The 20,660-nt window shown below is 31.6% G+C and overlaps 3 protein-coding genes across 3 annotated transcripts; all 3 read right to left on the reverse strand.

Annotated features, from left to right (window-relative positions):
* Positions 1-7,708: 7,708 nt before the first annotated feature.
* OCT59_000804 (uncharacterized protein) lies at positions 7,709-9,029 on the reverse strand (the record flags this gene model as incomplete). Its single annotated transcript, XM_066139120.1, has 3 exons — positions 7,709-7,947; positions 8,167-8,488; positions 8,715-9,029. The coding sequence occupies 3 exons, from the start codon at positions 9,027-9,029 to the stop codon at positions 7,709-7,711; spliced, it is 876 nt and encodes a 291-aa protein (XP_065988554.1).
* Positions 9,030-18,037: 9,008 nt separating this feature from the next.
* On the reverse strand, positions 18,038-18,340 carry OCT59_000805 (uncharacterized protein; the record flags this gene model as incomplete). The annotated part of the gene is made up of 1 exon (XM_066139121.1): positions 18,038-18,340. The coding sequence occupies one exon, from the start codon at positions 18,338-18,340 to the stop codon at positions 18,038-18,040; it is 303 nt and encodes a 100-aa protein (XP_065988555.1).
* A 459-nt stretch (positions 18,341-18,799) lies between these two features.
* OCT59_000806 (uncharacterized protein) lies at positions 18,800-20,047 on the reverse strand (the record flags this gene model as incomplete). Its single annotated transcript, XM_066139122.1, has 3 exons — positions 18,800-19,445; positions 19,686-19,791; positions 19,924-20,047. 3 exons carry the CDS (start codon positions 20,045-20,047, stop codon positions 18,800-18,802), a joined length of 876 nt encoding a protein of 291 aa, XP_065988556.1.
* Positions 20,048-20,660: the final 613 nt, after the last annotated feature.

Here is a 20,660-nt window from a genome sequence, read left to right on the forward strand (position 1 = left end):
CAGGGTTACCATTACGATAAAGGACATAGTTCTAAATATCAAAATCAGTTTGAATATTCGATAAATACATTTAATTTATATGAATGTAATTTTATTTATTTACTTACATGGTAATCCCTGACGAGGTTCCTCCACTTTTAGCTGCATTGTTGCCCAGAAACCCTCGTTCTAAATATTCTATTTATTCTGATTCAATTAAATGGATTGGTTAATTTGAATTTAAATTCTTTCTTAAAGAAATTATAGATATTAGTTATATGAACCTATTGGCAACAGAGTCCCAAAAATCATGGCGGCTTCTACCATTAATATTGTGGTAGGCGCGGTTTCTGTTCTTGGCGTATGTCAACAAGTTCGTCCATCATAGCCCAATTCTAATGGACGTTATAATGGGAATGACGTGAACGTGTGTGGTGAAGCATTATTAGATTTGATTTGATTTTTATAATTTGATTTTGGGATGAGTAAAAATTTGAAAGAAAGTCGTAAAATGTCACTTTAAATAAAATTTGAACAATACCTCTTTGGTTTGATTTTATTTCTCGTTTCAATTAAAATTTAATTTATTAGACTTTTCATCATTAAACATTTTAATTAAATCTCATGCGGATATGGATTATCTAAATATAAATATGATTAAATCAAAAAATAAAAAAAATCTTAATTTGATTTCAATTAAAAATAATTGAAAATCATGTATATGTTTAATTGTTTTAAATATAAGGCAATTTCTATTTGTACACGGGGTGTTTAAACACGGGTCATATTAGTAGATTAAAAACGGCATTCAAAACCTCCTTTAATGCCTTAAGTAAATTTGCAGAGCAGGTGAAAATACATATATTTATCTGTAATATAATAAGAATAAAAAGTAAAAGAGTATAATGTCGGTAGCATTCAATTTCAAATTAAAAAACAAAAAATTAGTCTATTAAAAATTATATTTATATGACCCGTGTACAAACACCCCGTGTAAACTTAGAAATTTTCTAAATATAAATATCAATATATCATATTTAAAAAAAACAATTTATTATTAGCACATTCTATTGAATTTTAAATATTTCGCATACATTTCTTAAAAAAATTAATTTTTTTTTAATCAATTTAATTTAATTAAAAATAATTGAAAATCATGAATTATTTTAAATATAAATATCAATATATCACATTTAAAAATAAAACAATTTATTATTAGCACATTCTATTGAATTTTAAAAAAATCAATTTTTTTTTTAAAAAAAAATCAACAATATATCATATTTAAAAATAAAACAATTATATTCTGATTAAATATTTTGTGTACATTTCTTAAAAAAATCATAAAAAAAATCTTGTACATCGTACATGCAATTACTAAATATCATCCCCTTGTAATAAATAAAAAATTATGCAACACAAATTCAACACAAATTTAACACAAATTTAACAAATTTAACGAAATTTGGCCAAAATTAATAATTTTTTACCAGAATTATCAATACAAATTGAACACAAATTGAACACAAATTTCAGTCACAATTTATTTATGTCACACCCGCTGTATGATGTACATGATTTTTTAAAATACAGATTTCCGTAATTTTACGATATCGTATTTTCTGGCCAATCAAAATTAGGCTAATCCTTGCATATAATTTAATCATTTAATCATGCATGCGTTTTTTGTCTTATTTATTTTTGTCTCTTATTTCTTTATTCTTTTGTTCAATATTTTTAATTTTTTGTCTCTTCTTTCTATTATTTCTTTAATTATATACAATATATTTACATATATTTCATAATTTATTGCTTTGCAGATATAGAAATATTTGTTTATTAATACTAATTATTTTCATTTTTTTTTACTTCTTTATTACTTTGTGTCGTAATACTAACAATAATATCCATGTTTCCTTTATTCCTTTTTACTTGTACTTTAATACTAATGATACTAACAATACTAACAACATGTTTGTTTTTTCCTTTCTCTTTATTTCTTTATTCTTTTGTTCAATTACTTTGCAGGTATATAAATATTTATTTATTATTACTAATTATTTTAATATTAACGCGTTTTTTTACCTCTTTGTTACTTTATGTCATAATACTAACAATACTATCTACGTTTTCTTTATTCCTTTTTACTTGTACTTTAATACTAACGATAATATCCATATTTCTTTTACTTCTTTTACTGTTTCTTTAACTCTTTTTACCTTAATACTAACAATAATAACAATATTTCTTTTATCTTTATATCTAATACTAACGTTACTCTCTTCTTTTTACGTCTAATAATATTGTTACTTTTTACTCTTTCTTTTTTTTACTTTTATGTATTCTGTATATATTAATAAATACTTGTAATTTTTTATGGTTTAATAAAATTATATCTAATAAAACATACATTATATAAACTTATAGTACAGAAAATGAAGTATTATTTATCAAAATATTTTGAAATATTACGAAATATTAAGTTGTGTAAAATTACAGAATATTACGAATCATTAAATTATGGAGCATTACGCATCATAGAATTTCGAAATATTTTAAAAAGTTGCGAAGTATTACATAGTAAAATTACGGAATATTACGAATCATAAAATTATGAAGCTTTGCATATAGTAATATTTCAAAATATTTTAAAAAGTTACAAAATATTACGCTTACGCAAACCTGCGGTAGGTCTGAAAATTTATGAAATATTATGTAAAATTACGAAATATTGCGAACCGCAAAATTACGGAATATTACAAATCGTAAAATTATGAAGCTTTGCATATCGTAATATTTCAAAATATTTTAAAAAGTTACAAAATATTACGCTTACGCAAACTTGCAGCGGGTCTGAAAGCTTACGAAATATTATGATGTGTAAACTTGCGCAACTTTTTGCACTATATAATTTCCTGATGTATATGAAAGATAACAACTACCTTGGATTCATAATCTATTTACATAAATATTAAATTTAGATATATTTAACAAATATTTAAATTTATTTGCAACTTTACCTTCAAGATTATTCAAGTAAATAAATTCTCCACTAGTTTGTTTTGCATTACGGGAGTAAAACTAAGAACAATCAAACCTAATATGGTGCGGCGCATCTATACTCATCAACAGTCCAAAAATTTATTTTAGGCCGATCTTTACCAAATTAAGTAATAGTTTAGCCTTATTTGGTAACATCCCCATTGATCATTGCGTGATTTATTAAATTAGATTTACCTGATTGGCTCAAATCGTAATCACGTGGAAAATTGATTCCAAAATTTCACTATTTTACATAGACTTATATAAAAAATACTCCAACTTAAAAAGCTAATAACTTTTAATCTATAAAAGTTAGAGGAAATTAAATCCGATAGAATGAAAGAGAATCCTTTAATCTATAATTGTATCAGTTTACTTTTTCAGTTTAACATAAAATTTTAATGAGTTATTGAAGTTTAAAAATACCCAATTTTCATTTGATGAGTATAGATGCGCCGCACCATAGTAAAAAATTTTTTCCCTTAGTATTAGCGTGGGCTATAGCAACATTTAATGCTTGTTTAGCAGATTCCTTTGCTTTTAATATGATGGTAGGAAACATCTGAGATTAATATCAATCATATGAACTTCTGCAACTTTGAATAGTAATATCCATAACTGCTAATGCATTTTGCATTGCATGATGATTATTACCACTTGCCAAAGCTGCTTCTACAATAAGATGTGAAAAGCTGATCCCCTTAGATTGATTAAAATATGAATCCATATCAATTGTAATATTAAAACCAACACAAGATATGTGATAAGATTTATTTTGGAGATTGGTATTATAACAATGGCTACAAGAATAGAAAAACACAAGAGAAAGGTATTATTCCATATCTATCAAGATTATAGATCCTATTTTTTTTCATCTAAAATTTCATTTACTGACGTTTTTATTCTTTCAGATTTTTGGTTTCAAATACAGTCAACTCTCTTTATAGTCACACATTTGGGACAGTCCATATTTGGTGATTATAAAGAGATGTGACTATATAAAAAATTTCTTATATTAGTATATCATAATTCCGGCCAAAAATTGACATAATTTTGGCCAAAATTATACTTAAAACTTTATTGTATCGTAACTCCTCCAATATTAATCGTAAAGAGATGATCTTACCGCCATTCGATTCGTCTTGATGAGACGGTTCTAATGGTATAAAATACATCGAAATCCAATCACTAGATTAATTTCCGAAATTAAAAAAATATTAATGGTTTTTGTGTAATAACTCTGCCAATATTGATCCTAGAGAGACGATCTTACTACCATTCGATTCGTCTTGATGCGACGAATCTAATGGTATAAAATACATCGAAATCCAATCACTAGATTAATTTCCGAAATTAAAAAAATATTAATGGTTTTTGTGTAATAACTCTGCCAATATTGATCCTAGAGAGACGATCTTACTACCATTCGATTCGTCTTGATGCGACGAATCTAATGGTATAAAATACATCGAAATCCAATCACTAGATTAATTTCCGAAATTAAAAAAATATTAATGGTTTTTGTGTAATAACTCTGCCAATATTGATCCTAGAGAGACGATCTTACTACCATTCGATTCGTCTTGATGCGACGAATCTAATGGTATAAAATACATCGAAATCCAATCACTAGATTAATTTCCGAAATTAAAAAAATATTAATGGTTTTTGTGTAATAACTCTGCCAATATTGATCCTAGAGAGACGATCTTACTACCATTCGATTCGTCTTGATGCGACGAATCTAATGGTATAAAATACATCGAAATCCAATCACTAGATTAATTTCCGAAATTAAAAAAATATTAATGGTTTTTGTGTAATAACTCTGCCAATATTGATCCTAGAGAGACGATCTTACTACCATTCGATTCGTCTTGATTCGACGAATCTAATGGTATAAAATACATCGAAATCCAATCACTAGATTAATTTCCGAAATTAAAAAATATTAAATAGTTTTTAAGTAGTAACTCCGTCAATATTGATCATAGAGAGATGAGCTTACCACCATTCGATTCGTCTTGATGAGGCGATTCCAACGAGCTATTAATCGTCTTTTTACAATCACTAGGTACCGAGATATTTAGCAAAATGTTAAATGGCACAGTAAACGTAAATCAAGGAATATAATAATGCCGATGCTTAACATTTTGTTGAATAACTCATCAGCCAGTGATCGTAAAAGGATAAAACTACCACCATTCGATTCGTCTCAGTGAGACGATTCTAACAAGCTATGGTGCATCTTTGTACGATTATTAGATGCCAAGTTATTTAATATATTCTTTATATAACTGTGATTATAAACAATTCTTTTTAATATAAGATTTTTGAGGATAGGTGTGATAGTGACTATAGATAGATTGTGACTATATAGGATAGATTTTAATAATAAAGTGTTTTGAACATTCAACTGGTGTGACTATATAGTAGAATGTGACTATAATGGGAGTGACTATAGAGGGAGTTGACTGTAGTCTTATCATTCAAATTGGATTTTTTATTTCAAATTTTGCAATCTTAGCTTTTAATCATTTAATATTATGATTGGCATTATACTGTATAATGCTAATTTATCTTTTTCATGCATCACCATAAGAGTTTGTGTGGATTCTGAAAAAATATTTTTTCCATTTTCATTCAATTTTATTCCATGAATAATAGGATTTTCTTTATTGCTATAAATTTTTTCAAGTTCATCACTTTTTTATTTAAGGCTATGAACCAAAGTTTTTTCCTTTTTAACCTGACTTCGATGGAAAAAACAATTAGAAAAAACCTTATGAACTGTTTTTTGTAGCATTTCTATAATGATAGGTTCATTAAGTCCTAATACTGAAGTATGTGAAATATTCTTTAAATTATAATATTTCATCATTAAATGAAAACCTAATTTTTCTTGACCTTGAGCAATACTACAATTAGTAAAAGTAAAATCCTTGCCAAATTCTTGCCAAAAAAATTGCAAAAAAATCTCTTTTCTTTTAATAGAAAGTTTGAAAAACCTCTTTCCTAAAGAAGTATACACAGTATAGCCCAGCAATAATGGAACTCATGAATTTTCATCAAAAGCATTATTTTATAAATGTATATATCCAACATTTACGTTTTGTCTTTGAGTTTGTTCAAGATTATAATGAAAGTTTTTTTTATTGAAAATTCTGATAACTCTTTATAAACTTTTATTTATCTGTTGGTAATTTTTATAGTTGGAAGGATTTTATTGAATAAGAAGCTAATACCAGGAATGTGACATATGGGAGGTGGTCAGTAGAAAAGGAGAAAATCCAAATTTTGGTCAAAATTTTTTTTATCAGTTTACTTTGCCAATCATGATCATGGAAACAAAATTAGCTTAATAACCAAAAATCTTAAAATTTTTGAATTTCCCCCTTTTCTACTGACCACCTCCCATATATAAATTTTATTATACTGTACATTTTAAATAATAACAGTCACCGGAAATATCATATGCAGATCATTTCTATAATAAATCGATTTTGTGTAATATTGATCTAACAACTTTATTTTGTAATTAACCGTCAAATTCTTATGTACTATGCTTGTGTAAATTACAAAATTTATAGATAATCATGTGTTCTATTAATTTCTATCGTCACTTTCCATTTAAGTAATTTTTTTTTTTATTTCATGTAAAACCACCTTAAAAAAGTGGTTTTTTTGAGATTGAAGTTGAGAAAAAGAGAAAAATATACTTTTGACGATGATAATATATGCAAAATCACGAGAAGAAAATGTTTTTCTAAGTTAATAATGGTGGTTGTCTAAGCAGCTTTTGCGTAAAATATAAAAAATCAAATTTTTTCTATTATAGAAAGCATTTTTAATACTAAAGACAAAAAAAAAAATAATAAAGCCTCATTTTTTTATGAATTATTAATATATTCTTGTATTTATGACTCTTTTAAATTATATTTGCTGATTATAATAGTATTTGCTTATGCTAATTTCACTAATTTCTCTTTAAGTGAGCCAAAATTTATTAATGAATTTGGAATTTTTTATTCTTTTAACTCAGAATTTTTGTTTAAGGTAAGTTTTGTGCGATGATTTTTGATTTATAATGATAAATATTTCGATCACTAATTTATTTTTCGTTATATAGATTGAATAGATAGGCAATTTCTTCAATGATGTTAATTTTTGTAAGTTGATTAATACTAAAGTATTATTATTATTTTTTTCATGTTACTGTTACTTTTTTTGTATCTTATATATAGGTTCATTTGTCTTTTTTTTTATATAGGTTGAATAATAGTTAAAAATCATTTCTTAATGATTTTTGATTTTCGTGATGTCAGATGGATCAGGTGAAAAAAATGTAATTATTTATGTGTGTTAATTTATTTTTTTGAAAATCAATTTATTTTTAATTTATATTTACTTATATAGATTATTTTTTTTTTCATGTATAATGGAAATTTCATTATCTTTTTAACGCAAATCAAAATATTTCATACGTCATCAAAGAAATCAATTTTATTAGTCTTACAGTATTATGGTAATTGTAATGTTATTAAAATTGTATTACATTAACTATTTAATTATTTTAATAAAAAATTTTTAATATTTTAATTAAAAAATGATTTTTTTTTTCATAATAGTGGGTAGTAGGTACGGGTAGGCATGGTAGTTTGGAGTTCAAGTGTTAGTTGTTTCTTCCTCACTTTCTCCTTCTCCTTTTCCTTGTTCCACTTCCTTTTCCACTTCCTCTTCCACTTTCACTTCCTCTCTCTCTCCCTCTCTCTCTCCCTTTCCTTTTCTCCTTTTCTTTTTCTTCTCTCATTTCTATTTTCTTTTCCTTCTTCATCTTAGTAATATCAGCAACTGTAACACGTATAATATTTCTTGCTCTTCTACCAACAGTTGTATAATGTTCTGTTAACAAAATTTCTTGATTTACTATTGTTTATAATCTTTTAATTCCAATATCATATGCAGTAACTAATTGATTAACTCCATCATCATTTAAATTATTACAGAATTCAAATACTGGATTTTCAAGAGGATTTTCAGACTCAAAAGCGTTAATCAATAAATGTGCGAGTTCTCAAATCTTTTCCTTTCGAGATTGAACATTATGTGGACGAGAACTTTGAACAGAATCTCCAATGTAATCACAAATCAGCATTTCTGTTCGCTCCTTTTCTAGTTGTGTAGCTTTTATTTTTAATTTTAATTCTTCCCCATCTGTTGGAATTCTTATTACGTTTTGTTTTACAAACGTTACCTCAAATATTTCTAACGCTTCGTCATATGCAAAAAAATGTCCAGGGCTCGTTAAATTAACAGATGGTGCTATATGAAGCATTTTACGAAGTAAAGGATCATTTTCTATACAATATATATGATATGTTATAGATCTTGCATAATTGGATTTACCAGCAACAGGAAACAAAGGTGAGAAAGCTTTTAAACTTTCATGTTGTAGATTGAATATTCCCTATCGAATTCCAAACCAATGTGCACGCCAATAGCTAGCCCATTGAAAATACAAATACCAAACTTTTACAAAATTATTTTCTTCACTTAAAATACTATCTAACATTTGTTTTTTTTTTTTTAATATATATATAAATTGCAATTCCCACAGAAATCCAAATTAATTCCAACACTTTTGAAGTTGCTCTGAAGTCTACACCCTTTTCCAATTTATTTAAAAATCATACACCTAATATTCCTGCCATGTTGAATATCCCATAACCTGAAAAAATTGTAATTAATGTCATCATCATGTCTTTATTTGTATGCCACTGCCCAAGAATCATTTTTGTTTTTTGATTTGTTTTACAATAACTAATACCTCGTCTAAATATTGCTTCATCAGCAACTACATTAATATTTCCATTATTTTCCATACCAATTTCAGTTAAATACATCCTTAGGCATTTATCTACAGCAGAATCATTTGATAGTGGATCTCCAGCATTAAGAATTATAACATTGGGAGGTGAAAGTTTAGAACCAACTTCAAAATGGGTCATAATTTGAGTACAGTCAACTCTCTTTATAGTCACACATTTGGGACAGTCCATATTTGGTGATTATAAAGAGATGTGACTATATAAAAATTTCTTATATTTGTATATCATAATTCCGGCCAAAAATTAACATAATTTTAGCCAGAATTATACTTAAAACTTTATTGTATCGTAACTTCGCCAATATTAATCGTAGAGAGATGATCTTACCGCCATTCGATTCGTCTTGATGAGACGGTTCTAATGGTATAAAATACGTCGAAATCCAATCACTAGATTAATTTCCGAAATTAAAAAAATATTAATGGTTTTTGTGTAATAACTCTGCCAATATTGATCCTAGAAAGACGATCTTACTACCATTCGATTCGTCTTGATGATACGAATCTAATGGTATAAGATACATCGAAATCCAATCACTAGATCAATTTCCAAAATTAAAAAATATTAAATGGTTTTTAAGTAATAACTCCGTCAATATTGATCACAAAGAGATGAGCTTACCACCATTCGATTCGTCTCGATGAGGCGATCCCAACGAGCTATTAATCGTCTTTTTACAATCACTAGGTACCGAGAAATCTAGCAAAATGTTAAATGGCGCAGTAAACGTAAATCAAGAAATATTATAATGCCGATGTTTAACATTTTGTTGAATAACTCGTCGGCCAGTGATTGGAAAAGAATAAAACTAAAAACAAAAACAAGAACTCTCTCCCGTTCTGCTCACTTGACAATATTTACGAAAAAATAAAAATTTTTTTTCGGAGTTTTTTATTACTTTTTCTTTATAATTTCTTTATTTTAGATAACTACTCGACACTTTACAAATGGGTAAAGATAACAAAAAGAAAAATAACCAGTCTAACAAAGATACTACATCTAAACGTCCTGCCTCTAGCTCTCCAACTGGCAACGTTTCTGGTCAAGGTTCCTCTATGTCTGGCCCTTCGAACACTCCACCTTCGACCACCTCTACTAATAAACGTACCAGAGTCAGTGCTGACGACTCTGTCATGGATGTTGATAAACCTCTCACGCCTCCTGGCCCTGTTGAGACAACTTCCGCTGAGATACCTTCTCAACCCGATACCTCCTCTCTCGATGCTTCGCAACACGCCCCTGCTAACAACAACGATAAAGGCAAAAGCCCTGAAATTACTCCCGCAGTCTCCTTCCCTGAACGTGCTGCCTCTCCGGACGCGTCCCAAGCTGCAGTACAATCTCAACCTACACTTTTCTACGCCTCGGCCGCTCCTAATGATGTCAATGGCTTTTGGAATCACTTCGCTTCGAACCGTGATGCGTGCGACGCAGTTGATTGACAACTTTCCTTGTTCTCCTCTTATGGTAGTCGTGCCACGTGTAGTGGATCCAACGATTTGAAGAGGATCATCGTACATTTCCGAAAAAAGGATGATCTAGACAAAGCCACAGCCTCCCCTATAGATTCTTTGTTTGGTTTGCATTTCCATGCATATGACCCCCAGGCTATTAAGGCAGATGAACACGCGCGTACCCTGGTGGTTACCGATATCCCCCTTTTTCTAACTGACGCTCTTTTGCGTAGTACCTTTTCTCGTTACGGCAATATTACTCGTTGCCATACCCGTTTATCTAAACTTTATCGTACTGCATACATTACCTTTGAATCTACTGGTGCTTTACAGAACCTCGACTCTACCTGGGGCGTCCTTTGTGGAGGACATTGTTTGCGTATCTGCCCCGCTACTTTCTCACCTGAATAACGCGCTGAAAGACGCGCTTATGTTGCTTTACTTGCCGGTCTCCCGCGTGGCACTATAGTGGTCGATCTTGCTGAAATTGCCGATGAAATTTCTGCTAAATCTATCAATGTTCCCTTCTCTATGAATTCTTACAATCCCAAACCTTACGCCTATTGCCATTTTGCCTCGAAACGGCTATGGAAAATGCTAAATCTATTTCATGTGCCCTCAAGAAAGTTGGCCTTACCTGGCATTCTCCGGATGAAGTCACTTCTCTTTGTCATCGATGTGGTCGCCCTAATTGTAACCCTGATCGATGTGGTTCTTCATCTAGACCTAATCGCCCTTCTCGCCCTTGGCAATCTAATGATAAATTACGTGCTTTATATAATAAGCATCTACCTCCTTCTCATCCTGCTAAACGACATAACCGTTTTGCCCGCCCTGATAACAATAATGATGGACAAAGCCGTACCAATGCTTCTCGCCATCGTTCTAAATCCAGACCTAACAACCGACAACAATCTCGTTCTCGTTCTCAATATCGACCATGGAATCGCGACAATCTTAATAACAACAATAATAATCAACGTCGTGGTATTCCTGATGCAAATGAACTTGATCACTATGCTGATGGCATGGATGTTACATACCCTGCTCCTCCTACTGTGCTTACTGATTGGAAATCTATTGGTGCTGCTCTTAAAAAAGTAGTTGAAGAATTAGCCCTTCTTACCACACAATTTGCTACCATGAACAGCCGCATCACTAATTTGGAATCTGCTATGGCTGCTCGTGCTCCTATTCCTGGCCCTTTTGTCACTAAACCTCCTTCCTACATCCCTTCCTCTATGCAAGGATGGGATGATACAGTGAATCGAAATGATAATAATATCCTCGTTGATGTTAATTCTCCTCCTTTGCAATCAACAAGTGGTTTTTCCCCAATTCCTCATTTTGCTCCCATTCCACCTTCTAACGTCACCCCTTCCTCTCCTATTGATATGGAACAGCGACTCTCCTCTCTTTCTGACACTGTTGCCTCTTTGGCTGGCTCGATTAAAGAAGGAATCCAACAAAACAACCTCATCCTAGCTCGGCAACAAGGCCAAGCTAATCAATAATTGTTCTCTTTTTCCCTCTTCTTTATTACCGATTTATCAGGGTGTAATAATGATGGACAACAATAAATATAATTTTTCCCCTCACCCCTCTCCCCTTATTAAATTTGGTCAATTAAATGTTAATGGTTTATGTTCCCCAGTTCGACAACAACATTTGCTTAATTTTTTTCTCCACTCCTCTTTTGGTGCTTTATCTATTAATGATACGCGTCTATCCCCTTCAAATGCTAAATTTATTTTTAAAAATGAACACTCCCAACATCACTTTAAGTCCTATTGGGCTTGTTCATCTTCTTCTTCTCACCCTCATGATGGTGTTGGTATTTTGTTACGTAATCCCCTTCATAAACATGTTCAAACAATTGATCCTTGGAACGGTCGACTTCTTAAATTAGACTTGTTCTTTCATCAAACTAAAATTTCTATTATTTCTATATATTATCCCCCTTCTGGTTCTGTTCATCAATCCATTTGCAATGATCTTATTGCCAAACTTTTTTCTTGGCTCGATTATGCCCGAGCTAATAATTATTTTGTAGTTATTCTTGGCGATTTCAATGCTGATGTAATCGCTCATTCTAATTATTCACCTAATCATTTTAAGCTTCTTCGCTCGCTTTCTTCTCGGTTTTTTACCGATCATCAAGCTCACTCCTCTACAAATGGTCCTGATCCCACTTTCTTTCATGATAATGGATCTTCTAGACTGGATTATATTTGGTCTTCACCTGGTTTTCCCCTGCCCCTGGTCTTTTTTCGCAAGTGGTTACTTGCCCGGATCTTCTTGATCGTCCTTTTACAGATCACAAAGTTCTTTCAACTGTTTTTGACTTCAGTTCTTGCCTGGCTATTTTGGCTAAGTCCCGTCTTAAACAAAAAAAAGAAATGCGTACTATTTTCTCTTACGCTTCCACTTCAGTTGAACAATGGAATAATTTTACCACTGAAGTAGATGATTCTCTTGGAGTTTATTTAGATAGACAATATCACCCCAATTTTGATTTCTCCTCTCTTTCTCTTGATCGTATGTGGCATGCATTGAAAGCTGCCATAATTAGTGCTGCAATTGAAACTTTACCCTTTCAAAAAGTCTCCAACACACACCGACATTCGTACTCTCCTGAATTAACTAAACTTATTGCTATTAACAAGTTTTTAGATCGATTTTTATATCGCCTTACTACTCGTCGTTCTAATCGGCTTACTCAGATTGCGCAAATGACTGCCGCTTTGCCCTTCCATCTTGATAATCTTGCATTCTTACTCCCTGATTACTCAATTCCTACCTATTCTACAACCCCTGTATCTGTATTTAAATCGTTTTTACGATCACAGAAAAATTTAGTTTCTGCCTTTTTATCTACTAAATTCGCCCAACACCTTACGGACTCAGTGGAATATTATACCGCACTACGTGACGAACACTTTTCGAACTCGCTCGGCACCTTTATAGATTCTGCCTTATCAGTAGAAAAACGTTCAATTGTTCTTGACCGTGTTCTGGTCGTTTTGGACTCAACTCCTACTTTATTAACGGATCCTTCGGATATTAAACAAGCTGCTGTTTCTCATTTTCAATCGATTGTTTCTCCTCCGTTGGTCCGCTATTCTTCCATCACTTCATTTCCCGCCCGATGGCAACAAGCTTACACTCCTCTTACAAATGTGTCTGCTTCATTATATGATCCTGTTTTGGCGCCTATTTCCCTACAAGAATGGTCTACTGTGATTTCCTCCATGCCAAATAACAAAGCTTCCGGCCCTTCAAAAATTTCTTATGAAATGATTAAACATCTGTCCGGGGAAGCCTTGGATTTCTCTCTTTTATTGGCCAATACCTGCCTTTCTCGCGGTGATATTCCTGCTGACTGGCGTGAAGCTGTGGTTTATCCTATTCCTAAACCTCACGAATTTGATGCTCAACTCAAAAACACTCGACCTATTACCCTTCTGGAAACAGTTCGAAAATGTGTTGTTAAGGTCGTCACGAATCGTCTCTCCAATATTCTTGCTGATAATAAAGTTCTCCAAGGAGGTAACTTTGCTGGCTTACCTGGTGGTTCTACTGATGTCCCTATCAAAATGCTTGATGCGATTATCCATCAACATAAACATGACTCTACTGATGATCAGGAACTATGGATCGTTTCTCAAGATATCTCTAAAGCTTTTGATTCTATGGATTTAAATATGCTTAAACTAGCTTCAGATAGATTACATATCCCTGCACTTTTAGTGCGATTTATTTTGAATCTTTTTACACGCCGAAATAATAAGATTATTACTTGTCATGGCGATACAGCTGCTTATAGAGTACGTGTTGGTATCGATCAAGGAGAAATCATTTCCCCTCTTCTTTGGGTTATTTATTTGGATCCCTTACTCACTGTTTTGAATCAAGAAGCACGAGATCCTTTTATTTTAAAATCTTCAGCTCTTTTAAATTATTCTCCACTTGAATTTGAACAACATTCTTTAACAATTTCACATTTAACGTTTATGGATGATTCTACACTTATTGCTTCTTCAAAATCTGGAATAGAAGATCGTCTTTCTATTACTGCTGAATTTTATACTTTAAATAATGTTCAAGCTAATTCAGCTAAATATGTTCTTCTTTCATCTTCTTCCCCTTCTTCAAAGGTTATTTTTGATCTTACACCTTCCTTTTTAGTCTCTGATTTATCTCTTTCCCTTTCTTCTCTATCTTCGCATGCTTCCTTTCGCTTTTTAGGCGTTTGGTTTTCTTTATCCGCCTCTTCTAATTTTGTTCTCAAACAAGCGCGCTCCATGGTTAAAGATATGGCAGCTCTCCTGGGACCGAAGAAATTATTAGCACAACATGTGGCCTATCTCTACAATGCTGTCCTTCTTCCGCGATTGGAATTTCGTCTTCAAACTACCCTTTTCTCTGAAAGTACTATTCAATCAATTGTCAAGCCTCTGTTTTCAGTACTTCGAAGAAAAGCTGGTCTTGCTATGACTACTCCGTTGCCCCTGTTATTTCTCAAACTTCCCTTTTCGATTCAAAATGCTTTCTATCGCTTTCTTTCTTCCCATATTGCATCTTGGCAAAAAATTTTCACTCATCCTGATTTCAAAGATTTTGCCCTTTATGCTATCTCCTATCTTCAAGGATATCTGGGTGCTGAAAGTTGCCCGACTACTATTAACTTAGAACCATGGTCACAGATCGTTTCTTTGCGAACGCACACTTTGTTTAATTCGTTATTGTTTTCTTCGCGTTTGAACATCACGTGGTCTCTTTCCTTCCGGCCTCCGAGGCATGATCTACAACCTGCTCTGCCACTCCGATCTATTCTACCTCATTCCATTTTTCAATCGAGTTGGAAACTTTGGAAAAACTTGAATATATTTGTGCTTGCTCAGTTGGTTTCTCCTTGTGGACGTTATCTTATGAATTGGCCTGACCTTCGTTATCTTGGCATCGTTGGTCGTAAAGGACGAATCCCTAATTGGTTTACTTTTATCAATAATAATTTTCTCTCTTCTTCTTCTTCTACTTTACTTTTATCTTCATATTTTATTAACTCTTCTTTTACTTTAGCTTCTCCTTGTTTATTAGATCATACTGTTAAAGATTATTCTTTTTATCCTCAATGGGCTATTAATCTTGACTCTGCTACTCAAACTTTATCTGTTGGTCGTGTGTGTATCACTTACAAGAAACAAAACTCGGCTATTATGTCTCATTGGCTTCCTGTATCTACCTCGGCTGATGAACGATCCTATGACCCTTGTCCCGGTTGTGCTCTTAATATTCCAGCACTATCCAAGAAATCTGCCATTAAACAACGCTGTAATAGCGAGAAGTGTTTTTTTAATGTAATCCTATCAGATACTATGGGCTATCCTACCAGAAATGCCAAAGTTTTCGCGGCTTACCTTCCCATTACTCTATCTACTTCATGGAGCTATGCGACTTCCTTGGCTCTCGTTCATTTTTCAAAAGCGTCTCCTGCTCTTTCTCCTCTCTTTACGGATAGAATCGATAGAATTGAAGACACTATCTTACCACTTTCTGTGCAATCTTTGTACACAGATGGTTCGTTCCATCCTGCCAATGATTCTTCGCCTTCTTCCATGACTTCTGCTTGGATTGCTCTTGATGATGTTGGACTTGTTCTGGAATCTTCTTCCATGCATCTCCCTTCTTACTTTCCTTCCGCTTTGCATTTTGAAATTTCTGCTGTTCTATTAGGATTGAACGCCCTTTCCCGTGATTCGTCAATCTCTATTCATACTGATTGTAGTCAGTTAATTTCACTATGGACACGGTTTGTTGATGCTCCTTTCTCACCGAAGTTGCTCCGAGAACCTAATCATCTTCTTTGGCTTTCTATTCGACAACTTATCATGGATCGTAATCTTAATGTCGATTTGATTAAAGTCCCTGCTCATGGCGATGATATCTACAATATACAAGCAGATTCTTTGGCAAAAGATGCTCATTCGTCTTTACAACCCACTACTTTACTTTCAACATTTTGTTATGCTCCATGCTTGTTGACTTTTAACTCATTGCCTATTGACGTGAATATTCGACATTTTCTCCGCTCTATTGCAGATGCTCGTGCTCTTTTATCTTTCTGTTCACTAGCGCGTTTTACTGCTCTTGGTTCTCCTTCACTTTTTGATTGGGCTGGTATATATTTTTGCCTTTCACAAATTAAAGGTTTCGCTTCACATAGGAATGGTCGTCCTGAATTTTGGATCTTCCGCATTAAACTTCTTTTGGATATGTTGCCTACCTTAACTACTCTTCAACAACGCAAACCTTACTTATATTCTCCTGACTGGCTCTGTCCGCAGTGTAATTCTGCTCCTGAAGATTTGAATCATCTTTGGACTTGTCCTTATATTTTACCGGATTTAAATCCCTGTTTAACACACCGGTCTGAAGTCATTAAATTTAGAGATTCTTGTTTATCTTCTTTCCTATCCTTGAAATCTTTGGATATTTCCTTTCATACCGAATTCTTTGCTTTGGATTGTTGGAACTATGAAGCTCCTTCTTCATCCTGTCTTTGGCTTACTCGTGGATTGTTGCCTGCGCATTTAACGGCATTTTTGAATCAACACTTTCCTCTCTCTGTTATATACAAGATTATTTCTCCCCTTCTTAATGACTTCCAAGTCGAATTGTATGGTGAAATTTGGCTGTGTCGGAATGTTCTTTTCCATGCTTGGGAAGAGTCGCAGGGTATCTCGGCTGCTTCCAAATTACATGGCCCATCTATAAATTCTTCTCCTATTGTTTCTTCTTCACATACAAATAACTCTTCTTTGGCGACAGTTTCTCAGGATTCCTGGATTTCTTGGATATCCTCTTCTATAATTCGGGGTGGATCATGGATCTCGCACTTGGATTTTCTGCGCCGCTTAACAGTTCAACCTCTTAGGATTTCTTTCTGGTAACGGACTGGATTTTTGGATGTTGGATAGTTGACTCACACTGGCCTTCGGGTAAAGTTGGGGTATGCGATTCTGTAATAGTCTAGTTTTTCTTTGCTTTAATTTTATTTTAGTTTAGATTTCTTTACTTGTATGAATCGTGAAGCTACTCTTTTTATTTTATTAGTTTATTTTCTTATTTTTGTAATATTGTTCGTTTGAATTTTCGATGTTAAAATATAAATAAAATAAAGTCATAAGACTGTTTGCACAGGAAAAGAATAAAACTACCACCATTCGATTCATCTCAGTGAGACGATTCTAACAAGCTATGATACATCTTTGTACGATTATTAGATGCCAAGTTATTTAATATATTCTTTATATAACTGTGATTATAAACGGTTCTTTTTAATATAAGATTTTTGAGGATAGGTGTGATAGTGACTATAGATAGATTGTGACTATATAGGATAGTTTTTAATAATAAAGTGTTTTGAACATTCAACTGGTGTGACTATATAGTAGAATGTGACTATAACGGGAGTGACTATAGAGGGAGTTGACTGTATATATATCATTTTCATTAAAGTCTGAATGATAATTAGGAGTGGAATTTTCATTAAAAGTAAGTAGTTTTTCAAAAACTGAATTAAAAATACTAAATGTTTGTTGTGAAAAACTATTTTGTCCAAAAAGTTTTTGCTGATTTTGGGTTTGTATTTCAAAAATTTTGGGTAGTTTATCAGGCAATTGAAATTGGAAGAGCATACGTACGTAATGTTACTAATGTAGCATGTGAATTACCTCTAATAGCGTCAAAAATGTTTCTATATCCAAATGTGCCTTCCTTAAAATCCACGTTATCAATTATTCCAAGATTCCATATATTTTTATCATGTTGAATTCTGTCAGTTGGATCTACTAGAAGTGCACGAATTTTTTCCAAATTTCGTTCATGTCTCTGAGAATGGCTTGTAATATTGACAACTTCTAAAATTCCTTGCAGTGATGACAAAAGTTTTGGTTTTCTACATAAACTTGCCATTGTTCGAGGTAACCAAATTTTCCATCCTTTAAATGCAATGTTTAAAATTATTGAAACAAAAAATGTAACTTGTTTATTAATTTTTTCATAATTTAAAGGTTTTAGTGGTTTCTTACGATGTTTTCTTTATTGATCTACAATTTTCTTTTTTGTTTCATATAAAGTTATTAAAAGACCATCATAAAATTGTACTAAGCATGCCGGAAATGTAGTACAATTAAGGTTGCTTGTCTAAACCTCTTCAAAATCCTACGATTAGTTTCATCAAAATTTTACTATAGATTTATTATAGTTTCGGCAGAGTTTCGGCAGTTTCGGCATTTATAATAAGTTTCGGCAGTTTCGCCTTTCTCCAAAGTTTCGCCAGTTTTTTAATATAACTTTAATATAGTTTCGGCAGAATTTTGCTTTTCGGCGAAACGCCATCTTGCCTAAACCTTTAGATTTCGGTAAGCAACCTTAAGTACGATACTCTTCTATAGAAGTAGGTGATTCAAGTATTTTTTTATGATTTTTTAATTCATTTTTTGCAAGTATTACCGAGTGTGCTAATACTTCTCCAAATTCAAAAAAATGTTTTGATATAAGATTTTTAGGATTTAATTTTTTTTCAAAATTATAATCAAATTTTGCTAAAGCAAGAATAATAAGAATTATAAACAAGGAAGGTACCTTATTGTTTATATTTTGTATTGATGGTAGTGTTGATAATGTAATATCAGATTTTTCTTGAGTATTAATAATACATAAAATAGGAGTTAAATGTGCCAAAAGTTTTTCTTGAAATGCTGCTTTATCAGAATTAGAAATATTAAGAATCCAATATCCGATGGCTTTTAACGCTTTCTTAGTATCATTCTTATGATGTGACATGTTATCACAATTTGGATCCTTTTTTACACCTCGTCCAACACGTTGGTAAATGTGTCTGCCTTTTTCTTCATAACAATTCATACATATATATCTTGCACGTTTACTTGATTTTGTTAAAATTACAAAAGAATTATATGTTTGCAATGCACCACATTTTATTTGTCCTATACAAGGTACTTGAATATTTTTACCTATAACTGTATATGAGTGTTCTTCACAATTAAAACCACGACTAAAAAAAATTTTATTTTTATTACAAAATAAACACCTACGCCTATGAATAATACTTTCGGTATAATTTTTGGTTTGTTTCAAATTTGACAAATGTAATTGATTTTGATCATATAAAAAATGCGAATAACAAACTCCCAAATTTTCAATTGAAAAATTTTTCGCCTTAACTTATTCTTCATCAATTTGCCACGTTTCAATCATTTGCCAAAGTCGTCTCAATTTTATTTGAGAATTACACCGCTGAATTTTTCCATCTATTGTATCAATTATAATACATGGACTTAAATTTTCATCATTTTGTAATTTAAAAATTATTTCATCATGCTCTTCATCAGATTCTGCCTCTGAAAAATTAATTCCCATATCACTTATATCTTCCTAATTGTCTTCTTCTTCTGAAATATTTTGTTAAGCAAATTTTTTTGCACTTGCAAGCATATTTAAATCTAATTCAAATAAAGATTTTAAAGATTCACCTGTCCCTATATTACTTAAACTCTCATATTCATTATAGTCCTCATATTCACTATAAAAAGTTTCATTTTCTTCCTCTAAATTTTCCTCTAAGTTCTCATATTCCAAGTTTTTCCCTAAATCCATTAAATAAATCTAAAAAAAAAAAATTTTTTTTAAGTTATTAAACGAAAAAAATATGTTATATTTTATTGTTTTTGTTTAAAGTTTTAAATTTCCTATTGTATTTAGCAAAATTCAAATTTCTCTTACCTATTATTATTTTTAATGTCGAAAAATACAACAACTTCTAGCGAAGATTGAAGTTGAATAACAAAAAATATATGAGTTTTTTTTTAATAATTTTAAAGAAGCGATCAATACGTATGAAATTTATTATTGAAGTTAGATCGATTACATTGTGTAAAATGCAGTGTAACATATGACCAAAGTTTTTCAATTTAATAAAATTTAGGCCAGAATTACGATGTTGGCCGGAATTAACAAAATTTTGGCCGAAATTATGAATTTTTGATTGGCAAATTTTACCAGATTTAATTAATTCTGGCCAACTTTAATTATAAATATGTATTATACATTTAATGAAGATACTGCACCACAATTTTTTTTTTGCCGAACTTAGTGAAAAACATTTGCCTTTTTTTTGTAACATTTCCAGTGACTGATAAAAGTTTGTAAACGCTTATAGGTGCCGTCGAAATTCCCTAATTACGGCATTACGGCATTACGGCATATGTCA

The sequence above is a fragment of the Rhizophagus irregularis genome, chromosome 1, assembly GCF_026210795.1.
Source record: "Rhizophagus irregularis chromosome 1, complete sequence".
In the NCBI taxonomy this organism is placed as follows: Eukaryota; Fungi; Glomeromycota; class Glomeromycetes; order Glomerales; family Glomeraceae; genus Rhizophagus; species Rhizophagus irregularis.